We start from the raw sequence: 12,262 nt of genomic DNA on the forward strand, positions 1-12,262 counted from the left end.
TTCATTGGGTAGAGTTTCTTTAAACACACTGTATGTCGATATATAATATATTGAAAATAGACTCTTCACTAACACTAATTTTTTTTTGATCTTGGACCGAAAATTCTCTTTTCTTTAATAAGAAACATCTTGTATATTATATAGGCTTATATGATATAATAAATTAATATGAATAAAAACCGATTCATATAATTTTTTTTTATTTTTTGTGAAAAGAAAACTTCATCAATTTTATTATTAAAATTAGTCACGCATTAAACCTTTTCTTTACGCAATTCTTTACTACTAGTATGTAGCGAGTATATTATTTGGTGATAAGAAGTGAATATATATACATTATTATGCAGAAAATGATTTAATATTTAAAAATAAGATTTTTTTAAGCATCGCCCTAAGAGTAAAATAACAAAAAGAAATTTTATTTTTGACTACGACTTCAAGATATCTTACACTAGGTATAAAAATTTTATTAGTTTCTCAATATTGTTTGACTATAAAAAATATACAGATTTCTGATAAAAATAATTAATTTTAATATCTAAATATATCAAATAATATATTTAACATATCTTTTTTTTTCTCCATATCAACGTATATATTTATTTTATTTAATATCTACTCCAATTAAGTGAACATTTTACCATATTATGCAGTTCAAATTTTATATAAAGTTCAATCATTGAAAATAATTAGTAAGAAACTTTAAATACAAAATTTTTACTAATAAATGAAGTATTTATTTTATTCTATTTTTTCTTTATATAAAGAATATTCTTTACATGTTTTAAAATAAGAACAAAATTTAAAGCAATCTAAACCCGATAGTCCCAAATGAATATCCAGTTCAAATATTTTCTATATTGACAATAAAGATATATAATATTTTGCGATTTATTTAGATATATTATTTTTAATATAATTCGCATTACGATACTCTTAATGTAAATATATGCATTCAATTAGTATGTAGGGTGCTAACAATTTAAAGAGCAATTAACTATTTCAAGTTCAGTGTGTTTTAAAAGATCGACTTAAACAATTGCGTTATGTTTCACAAAACTAATTTATTTGCTTCATTTTTCATACTTCATTTGGTCAGTATTTGGACATGTGCCTTTAACTTATCTCCAATTCCTAGCTTAAAAATTGAGGATCCGCGACTTACAACAATAATCGAGCAAACCAGAAGTTCATATTTTGGATATACAATAGTTTTGAGGGAACAAAGGTAAATATTCTTATTCTGTTCAACGATTTTTTCAACATCAGTAGTCATTTTCATTCTAACACATTTTTTTTTGCTTAAAATCTTTGAAGAACCTCGTTTATTAAATATATAAATCTTTATTAGTCTTTTTTCTTTATTTACTATATAAATTTCTATATAAAATACTTCAAAACCATTCTCTCATATAACACTTGAATTCAAATCCCTCATGGAACGAAATCCCTCTCCATCGAATATATTTTTAAAGTGTACTTTCATCAAATTTTTAAAGTGATCTTGTGTATTTTAGTATATTAATTGGAGCGCCACGTGCTCAGTCTACTATAATTACACAATCCTTAATCGATGAAACTGGTGCTATATATAAATGTGCTAATAGCGGCAAAGACCCTAATTGTAGACCATTTATATTTGATAGTAAAGGAAATGAAATTACACCCAATGGTTTAAGTAAATATAATAAAACTCATCAATGGTTGGGTGCTTCAATGGCTGGTGGACCAAAGGAAACCGATCAATTAATTGTTTGTGCTCCAGGATACGCGGGCAAAGTCGATATAATGGGACTTGAGCCGTACATGCATGGCATTTGTTATTGGACTCCAGACACATTGTCGAATAAACCAAAGAACGTTAAAGAATTTGCATTTCTAAGGGACAACAGTAATAATATTAAATATTTAAAATATTTAATCATACCAAAAATAGCTTATTTTTTTTATTTATAAATATATAGAAAATTTGCAAGTAAAACAGGTTAATGCAACTGGTGTATATTTCTATCAATTGGGACAACAAGGGTTCAGTATTAATATTACACCAAACAATAAAGAGTTTTTATTTGGCGCACCAGGCACTAATGAGTGGAGAGGTAAGTAAAATCTCAATTCAATGTAATTCTCTCAATAATGTTTAATGTGTAATAATATGAAAGGATCTGTAATACGTTATAATAAAATTAATGGGATAGTTACAATTTCTGAAATAAATAGCGACGCAAATGCTAATGGCGGTTATGCTGTGGCTTCCGGCTACTTCGATAAAGACGACCACTTAAATAAAAAACTTTTATATGTTATTACCTTACCACATGGAGATGTATATTCCAGAGATGCACATTCACAACTGGGTGCGGTAAGTGCATTATTGTTATTGGAAATCATGTCTTATAATAAGTGCTTGGCAGGCTTTTTTATTCGATTACATTGAGCCATATAGTATTAACAAAACTGCAGAATTTTCGGGCATGCAATATGGAGAATTTTTCGGTTATACTGTTCTTGCTGTGGATATAACAGGTGATGGATTAGATGACATTTTGATATCAGCTCCTTTGCATTCACTTAACGATTTAACAGATGTTGGTGGAGTTTATGTTTTCTTAAATAAAGGCAGGGTAAGTAGCTACTATTTACTATCTTATTACTACTACTTTTAAATAATTACATTCTCAAAAATTTTCTGAATACAATTTTTAAATTTTAAATATTAAACACTCTATACATTAATTTCGAAAACCTATGAAACCAATAAATTATTTAACAGTGGGGATACCTAAATTTGGTTGAAGATGTTAAACATGAGGCCAGAAATGATAAACGTGCTTTCATAAAGAATTTCGCTTCTAAAGCTGATGTAGTGATTTGAAAACTGCTTTTGATAAGTTAGGCGAGCTCCTAACAACAGAAGAAGGAGAAAAACTTTCGCGCTAGCACGAACACTTTCAAGAATCCTTGAACCAATTATCAGATAATATCTCAGACGATGTCGCATTGGTTATCTTTTCACCAAGTCGGCACTCGATGACAAGCTATAACGCAACTGAAAAATGAGAAGTCTAACGGATCGTATAATATACCAGCGAAGTTCTTTAAAGCAGGTGTGAATGCTATGACTAATAATTTGTTGAATTTGTTTAAAGAGATCTGGCGCATTGAAAAAATACATCAAGAGTGCAAGCAAAGCTTTATAATTAAGATTCCAATAAATGGCGACAAGGACTACAATAATTGGATAGGAATATCTCTAATGCCTGTTAAATCGTGTCCTCCTGCCACTAGATCAAAAATTGTGGAAAGAACAAGCTAGATCACATCAATGAGATTAATAATAGAACAATGCAACTAACTTAATAGCTCGCTCCTTTTTGTATTTATATATGCGCAGCGTTACGATACATAGGAACGCCTAAAAAAATAGTAAATTTAATTCGCGCTCCATATCATGAGACCAGTGCTCGGATCCTACACAACGGCAACGTAAGCAACAGTTTCTTCACGCGCACTGGTATAAAGCAAGGGTGCAAACTTTCGCTATTAATATTTGTAATTATTCTTAATGCATCTACAAGCAAAAATTAATGATCTAGTAAATATCGTACATAAACTTGGACTACATGGTAATTTTGCTAAAACCAAATAATGCATCGTCAAGAGTACATCAACATCTCCTCTACAATTAAGGACAGATCCATTGGATACGTCGATGAGTTCTGTTATTTAAGTAGCTAAGTTAATACATATGGAGATGCAGTAAGAGATGTGAATAGCAGTATACCAAAAGTCAGAATAGCGTGCAGTAATCTTCGTAGCTTATGGAATTTAAATGAAATATCTCTTCAAATAAAAACTCGTGTCTATAAAGCCTGTGTAAAATTCGTTCATTATATGAATCTGAAACTTTGTTGATCAACAGTTAAATACAAAGAAAATTTCAAAGTTTTATTAACAGGTGGCTGCGTAATAATTTGATAATTTGAAGGCCACGTAGGATATCAAATATGGAACTACTTAAACGAATAAATCAAGAAGATATCAACAAACAAGTTAAGCGTCGGAAATATAGTTAGCTTGGCCATTTTTTTCGAAAGCTGTATAATGAAATATGCCACGGAACACTTTAATGGAACCCCAAAGCCAACAGACGCAGAGAAAGACCACGTAACACATGAAGAAGAACGGTAACAAATGAAACCGGCATATGTTTTAATGAATTACGTTGTATTGTTAGAGATAGAAATATTTGGAGATTATATGTAATAAATCTAAGCTCCTGTTGGAGTACGGCTAATAATAATATGGAAACAAAAGTTATTACTCGAACATCTGTAGTTAAAAAACAATTTACTTTATCTGAGTAGTGGTAATGTTAATGGTAAACATGGGAATTATTTACTACGAACACGTATATTGAACTTTGATATTTTTCAACCCAAATGATATGACAACAGATATATAAATATGTTTTTTTTCTCAATAGAACAAAGTTCAATAGAAGAAATGTACTTTGTGAATTTATATTTGTGAATTTTGTGAACTTCTACGAATTATAACTTTCTATAGTTTGAGAGGAAAATCTCGCAAAGAGGTTCCGATTTTTAAAGCAACTTCAGATAATTGCATATTATAACCACAATATTTGCATTGAATCGAGCAAACAGCTTATATACTTAATATAATTTGCTATATATTAATTATAACAACATCTTGACTCAATTCATAAATATTTTTAGATGCTTATTCAAGTTCATATAAAATATAAAAATATTATAAGTACAGTGCTCGCTTCAAAACTCCGACTTACGGGAATACTTTGTGATGTGAACACTTTTTTCTTTACATTTATTACTTTACAATGTGTACGAATTATGAGTAAATTATGAGTAATATTAAAATTAATATATATATATTGGAGAGAGTAGTCATAATGGTTTCCTTAACATAAAAAAATAATTTCGAGAGTATAGAAGACAAAAACAAAATTTATAAAAAATTTGACTTACCCAATTTTTCCTATACTTGCTGCTGCTGCTTCGATCGTCGTGTTAATTTTCTGTTATTTTTTACGGTGTAAGCTACTAAAATATTACTTATTTCGAAAATTCTGTTGTATAAAAAACATTTAAATATAATTGAATTAATACCCATTTATATGTAATTCATTAAAGATATATAAATAAATACTTTGGTTAATAAGTATAGCACTTTTAATATAGATTTTGTATATACACACACGTATATTATTTTTATTGTAATTAAAAAATCATTTATTATAATAATTTTATAGTTGTGGATAATGTATTTTATGTACGGTATTATTTATGTATATATAACTTACATTTTTTTATTTAAATCAATACTATTTTATTATTTTACTAGTGATCCTTGTAGATTTTGTAATTAACTGAAACTTTCGCATTATATTATATTATTTTTATTATCTTTATATTATCTTTATATTATAGTTTATTCAATACACTTTTTTAAAAAAAATTGTAATTTGTAATTTGAACTCGAGAAAAATTGATTGATTACCGCTTCAATGCAACCAAACACCAGCCATCAACGCGAATAACTAAATTATTAATAAAATTATAACAGTTATTTTCTTAAACTGCAAACCAACAAATAATCTTTAACATACAAATAGTTATTGTAATTGTTTTTTTTTTTTTGTTATTATTTCATGTTAAACATAGTACAGTTCATTCATTATTTTTTTGATATAATATATAAATAACAAAACCCAAATGTATACCTAAAAACAAAAGCACACAATCAATGCATACTTATATGCAATGTTATTGAATATTATGTTTAACAGTATTCTGAGAAAACAATTAACAGAATATATTTATATTGCAGTGGACAAGCTTATTCTTTAACAGAGCCAAATTATAGGTATTAACATTTTTATGTTGTTGGTATATGTTTAATGTTATTTCCCTGTTGATTGAATGAAAAGTGTACATTCTTTAACAAAAATGTAAAGCAACATTTACAAAATATCATATTAGCATGGTGGGCTTTTCTGAAAGTCTTTTTACAAATAATATGTGGCAAAAAAAAACTCCCATTATACAAGATTGAAATTAATAAAAAACAACTAACTGGCTAATCCAAATTGATATAATTACATTAAATTAATATTAATAAAATATTTATTTTTATTATAATTTATAATACCGTGAACAAAAAATAATATAAAATGGTTTATAGGTTTTAAAATCTTTATTTATACTTCGAAGTTCACAATGTTAAATCACACTTCTATGCTTATACTTATGCCAACGTGAGTATAATTCTGGAAGTTCCACTTTTCTAATCCTGGAAACAATTATTGAAGTCGATTTTTAATGATTTATTTATAATATATATAAAATATCAATAACTTAATATCCATTTTGTATTCGATTGAAATTTATTATTTTCAAGACAATGATAAGGTTCTAATTTCCATCAACTTTTCACACACGATTAGCTAGTGGGTGATGAGTGACAAGACTTCTATATATACATACAATCTAGAAATAATCGACATTTCAGAAATTTAAGAGTTGCGCAACACCTTTCTTGAAACAGGGCTTGAATAAATTTTTAGTTGGCAAAAATAACGACACATGATATTAAAAATATAATAATTGGTAACACGACTTCGATATACATATACGGTTTAGAAATAATGGACTAATCAACCAAATACCCTGGAAAAGATGATCAACCCCGAAAAGATTGCACCAAAATTATATGAAAATCAAGGTAATGGAACTTTTCTTCGATTATCATACTATGGTGCATCATGAATTTCGTTCCCCGAAGACTTAATAAATATTTAGAAAATTATAAATGGGTTTAACTTAAATTTTAATCATCTTAACAAAGTTAATATATTCAAATAAATCCTTGTAACGAGAGTTTCAATAAACAAATATATATAAATATAGACAATATAGCAACTTCTCCAGAATAACTATATATTCGTATAATTGAAATTTAAATAATAATAGGTGTAAATTGCAATTGCATTTTTTTTTAATATATAATATTTAACATTCAAAAAAATAAACAAAAATATTTCTTTATGTTTCTAGTTTAAGTTCTCTCGTACATTTTTCACATCCCCATTTTCAACGGAGGGAAGGTTTGGTACAACAATGTCCAGTATTGGAGACATAAATTTAGATGGCTATAATGGTAATCATATAAATTACATATATAACTTTAAGTATTATATAAAAATTTATAATTACATGTAAATTTAAGATGTTGCAATAAGTGCACCATTTGCAAATAAATATGGAGCGGTTGCAATATATTTAGGTGGACCAACAGGATTAAGAAATAAACCTAGTCAGATAATAAAATTAAATCAAGAAATGTATATAAATGGAATGTTTGGACATGGCTTATCGAATGGAGCTGATATAGATGATAATGGTTACAATGATCTTGCAATAGGTGCTCCAAATGCCGAAGCAGTTTTTGTATATAAATCATTTCCGGTTGTTAAAATTATGGCTGAAATACGTAATGAAAGAGCAAGGATAAATGTTGAAGATAAAAATCTAATAATTCAAATATGTTACGCCTTCAAAACGAAATCAAAAAGTCTTAACAAAGTGTTATTGGAAATTGATTTGGTAGTTGATCAAAAATTTAGACGTGTTAATATTTTGGATGGAGATAACTACAAGTGGTCAGCGAATAAAACTGTTTATTTAACTAAAAGTTGTACCAGCATTAACGCCTCTCTTTGGTTTTCATCTAAAGATGTTTTTGAGGCTATACCAATTGTCTTGACATATCGTTTAGTTAACGATGGTATAAAACATGATGGTTTAGGTCAGTATAAATTAATACTATTTTTTTAGCTACTTCAATAATATTTTATTTAAATTTAAACACGTAAAAGTTTTAAGTTTTCATGTAATCTTCTCGTTCCTTGTTTATAGAGTTCTGTGATGATTGCGTAGTTCTTGATCCCTTAGAAGTAACTATGAGAAGGCAATTTGTTCGATATATACACGGATGTATTAATACTATTTGTAATGTTGATTTAAACGTCACTTCAGAAAATATACCGTAAGTTTGAAGAATTTTCAAATATGAAATATATACATATTTATAAAATACATAAGTCAGACGTTATGTTATGGAAAGTACTATAAGATAGATGAACTAGTAACTATTAATTGTTGTTTCAAAAACAGTATATTAATATAAAAAGAATATTATGCGATTTTATTTAGGTGACCTATTGTGTTAACTCGAATTTTTTTGACCAATCAATAATCAATTAAGCATCAATAAGATGCTTTTGTTTAATTAATGCATGCTTATAATAATAATGATGGTTTAATTTTGTTCCATTTGTTGTATGGGGAAAAGAGTACGTCCCCAAAATGAATAACTCTGCTGTGGCTTATCTTTAAACATGCATAAAAAATATATTGAGACATTTTTACATCCATTTCTATCAACCAATAAATGACCTTATAAAAATTATGATATTCTCTTTTTAATACACTGAGTCTATTTGAACCTGACTGGATAAGTTAGTAAATCTTTACTTTGGCTTATGTTAATATAGTATATCAAGTAGTTCTATAATTCCATGGAGTGGCTGAGTTTTTCAGAAATGTTTCCACTGGTCAGACCACAGAATGGTTACGATTCAAGAAGAAAATTTTCAAATATTATTAACAATACTACCAAAATGACATTAATATATGTATTAGAAAACAGTACTATTAAATAAGTCTTCTTTTAAGTCTTCACTTGTTTTTTTCAGAAATATAGTTTAATATTATTTTTTTTTAATTATTTTAGAAAAAATTTTACACTTCAAAATGGAAAAAATACTCTTTTCACAAAGTATATAATCCGCAATGAGGGTGAGAAGGCGTTTGATGCTACTGTGATCGTTTCTACTATACCATATTTACCTTTTGCAAAAGTTTCATCATTTTGTGTTGAAAATGTGGAAAACCAAGAAAATCTAATATGCTATTTATCCACACAACAAGCATTTACAGGTCAAATAACATTAGAATTAACATTTGATCTGGAAACTTTGGATTACACCGTGAATAAATTAAATATAAAAGTGGAGGCACGTAGCACAGGACGTGAAATAAATCCCAATAATAATTTAATTGAGAATAATATCAAACTGCAGCGATATGTAGAAATTGATATAAAAGGGTAAGATATAATTTGTTTACAATACTACTAACTTTTATTTAATTTTGAATTAATTTCGATTTTATACTGAATTCATTTTAATTTTAGAAATTCAAACGAAACAACAATTGATTGTGATAAATTTAAGAAGGTCGCTAAAATATTTTACGAAATAACGGTAATATCAAGTAATAAAAAAAATTAAGGAGAACTACATTTTTAACTAGATAATCAATTTATATTATACAAATCTAGCTACAAAACAATGGTCCTAATACTATAAACGATTTCCAGTTGTGGCTTAAGATGCCCTTTATATATCAAAATGAAGAACTACAGAATTTATCATTTGCTCAAAATTTTAGCGTTGCTATGATTTCAAAGGACAACATTCGCACTATATTGTTAACTGAGTTTGAGGTGTCTTTGTTCAATTTCACAGAAGGCACTGAACTTGAGCAAACGCTACAAGAAGACGATAATAAAACTATTACTTTAAGTTGCAGAGACACAGTTTCAAATATATGTACTGAATCGCAAATAGTTTTACCGCTCCTCTTACCCGATGATGTGTTTAAAATCGAACTCTCCTATGATTTGAATATTACAGCTGCTAAGGAAGTAATGAACGATAATTTCAAATATATAAAATTATTAACCGAAACCGAACTTAAACCAAAAATCCCACAGAACTGGTAAGTTGAAGCGTATCCTTGATTTGCATTTCATTTCATTCAATTAAGTTTTTAAGTTTAAGTTTAAGAAAAATTTTAGAAACTGATATTTTCTTAAAATTTCAGTCAACTGGTTTCTATATTTTATAAACAAACATTGAATATGAGAAATTTGAATTAAATTTAAATAAAAATTAATTTATGAATATTATAAACAAATTCATAACACCAAAGTGTGTGAAAATAGCTGTTATATAGTGACAATATGAGCAGAATATAATAAAAAAAAAATAGCTAAATTTTAAGAGTCTTTCCTTAAGACCACTGTCACTGACAAAATCGTCAAAATAATATTAACACATCACTCAATAAGTCGTGTGACTGATACACAGATGGTGTTGCCATTGTCAAATCCATATGACGTTTATGAGGTACCATCCTTCAAAAGACTACATGTAAAATTTCATGACATTTCATGTTATAAACTCACTTTCTACTACAACATATGCCATAATAAGATTGAAACCGGCAGTCTAAATCATACAAAATAATCAAAGTTTCAGAAAAAGCAATCACATGATTTAAAGAAAGATATATAAAAAAAATATAATTAACCAGCTGCCATAAACTAGCTGTAGAACAATTGAATTAATTAATTATATTTTTATTTTTTAATTGTGAAATTTCAATACTATTCTGTTTGTAGAGGCATTATTTATTGCATAATTTGTTCTTTATAATGTATAGAACCTAATTTAGGCAGGTAATGCTGAGAAAGTCATGCTAATGTTACTCCATTCGTCAAACGGGCGAGTAAAATAAAAATAAATAAAACAGAAACAAAAAAAATATATATAAATAAAATAAAAATAAAGAAATAATAATAAATAATATAAAAGTCAAATAAAACATGTAAAGCAACAATGAGATAAAAATAGAATGAAAACAAAATAAGATAAAAATAATGTAATAAAGATAAAAAATTAAAAATAAAAGTAAATAATATTAAAATGAAATAAAAACCCAAAATAAAATAATAAACTATAATTATTTTATATATAAAATTAAATAAAAATAAAGTAAAGTAAAAATTAATAGCTGCAAAAATCAACTTCATTACAAAATAATATTAAGTGAAACCATAATAAAATAAAAAAAAAATATTATAAATAATTATAAATAATATTATAAATAAATAAAATAAAAACAAAACTAAATAAAATATAAATAACAGCAAAAAATTAAAATAAAACGAACGCAATACAAATTAAAAATAAAGCGATAAAGATTAAAAATTAAATTAAAATGAAATAAAAACACAAAATAAAATAATTATTAAAATAAACAAAATTTTATGAAATTTAATAATTAATTTTAATAATAATTAAAATTAAATTAAAATTAATTTGCACTTAAATTCCGGTAACAGCCGCAGCTGCCAAAGTTGGTTCTGCTCTGGAAAGAGAGACAGACTGTACTAAAAAAATTAATAAATTAATTAATAGATTTTTTTAAAAAATAATATAAATATATATTTATATATATAATTACATTCTGAACAAATTTCTAGTACGAATAAAATAATATACATAATATAATATATATTAATTATATATGTAGGGCTGTAATAGTTCGTCTACTGGTACATACTTTTTATATTATTGACATCATTTAAAAAGGGTTTATATTATTAACATTTATTAACATTTTAGGATACTTAACATTAATTCAGCAATGGAATCAACAGTAATTGTTTATAGGCCAATAAAGAAGACACCGCTTTGGATTTACATTATCTCTGCAGTTGGCGGTTTATTACTTTTAGTTATTTTAAGCAGAATATTGTCTAAGGTAAAAAAATTATAATTTATTCATTAATAATAAATTTATAATAATAAATTATTATATAGATGGGTTTCTTTAAACGTCAAACGAAAGAAGAAATGGAAGAACGTCTGTTAAAAAAAACTGAAGTGGCTAGAATGAAAGCTGAAATCGATGAATGTGATTCTAATATTGAGAATAGTCAAGCTACTTTAGATTAACAACAAAAAAAACCATTTATACATTTAAAAACAATTATTTGAAGTTAATTTTATTATCCAAAATGCTATTTTCAAAAATGTATACATCATATTTTTTTTTTATATATTTGCTCTTTTAGTTAGAATTTCCTTAACAAAACTTAGCTTATAACTTTTTTAAGTACTTAAACAAATCTTAACTAAACATTATCTTTGACGATATTTACAGAACATCACATTTAAGAAAATTATTTGAAATACTTAAATCGTAAATTTTAAGAAGTTTATATTAATAAAATAATTTTTTTTTATAGATATTTAACATTAAATATATTCTTTTCTTTCTATTTGTTAAATGATACATACATAATACAT

General features: G+C 26.2%; 1 protein-coding gene across 1 annotated transcript; it reads left to right on the top strand.

Moving 5' to 3' along the window:
* The first annotated feature begins 1,046 nt into the window (after positions 1-1,046).
* LOC119674789 (integrin alpha-PS3-like) lies at positions 1,047-11,908 on the top strand. The gene is made up of 13 exons (XM_038085943.1): positions 1,047-1,228; positions 1,518-1,891; positions 1,965-2,099; positions 2,163-2,362; positions 2,415-2,624; positions 7,098-7,200; positions 7,270-7,848; positions 7,959-8,068; positions 8,882-9,210; positions 9,298-9,367; positions 9,445-9,884; positions 11,576-11,714; positions 11,774-11,908. The coding sequence occupies exons 1-13, from the start codon at positions 1,047-1,049 to the stop codon at positions 11,906-11,908; spliced, it is 3,006 nt and encodes a 1,001-aa protein (XP_037941871.1).
* The last annotated feature ends 354 nt before the right edge of the window (positions 11,909-12,262 follow it).

The sequence above is a fragment of the Teleopsis dalmanni genome, chromosome 2 (assembly GCF_002237135.1).
Source record: "Teleopsis dalmanni isolate 2A chromosome 2, ASM223713v2, whole genome shotgun sequence".
Lineage (NCBI taxonomy): Eukaryota > Metazoa > Arthropoda > Insecta > Diptera > Diopsidae > Teleopsis > Teleopsis dalmanni.

Coding starts and splice junctions, on each gene's coding strand:
- LOC119674789 (XM_038085943.1), top strand. CDS start 1,047: ATGTTTCACAAAACTAATTTATTTGCTTCATTTTTCATACTTCATTTG. Junction 1,229..1,517: donor ATAGTTTTGAGGGAACAAAG/GTAAATATTCTT, acceptor TGTGTATTTTAG/TATATTAATTGGAGCGCCAC. Junction 9,885..11,575: donor CCAAAAATCCCACAGAACTG/GTAAGTTGAAGC, acceptor TTAACATTTTAG/GATACTTAACATTAATTCAG.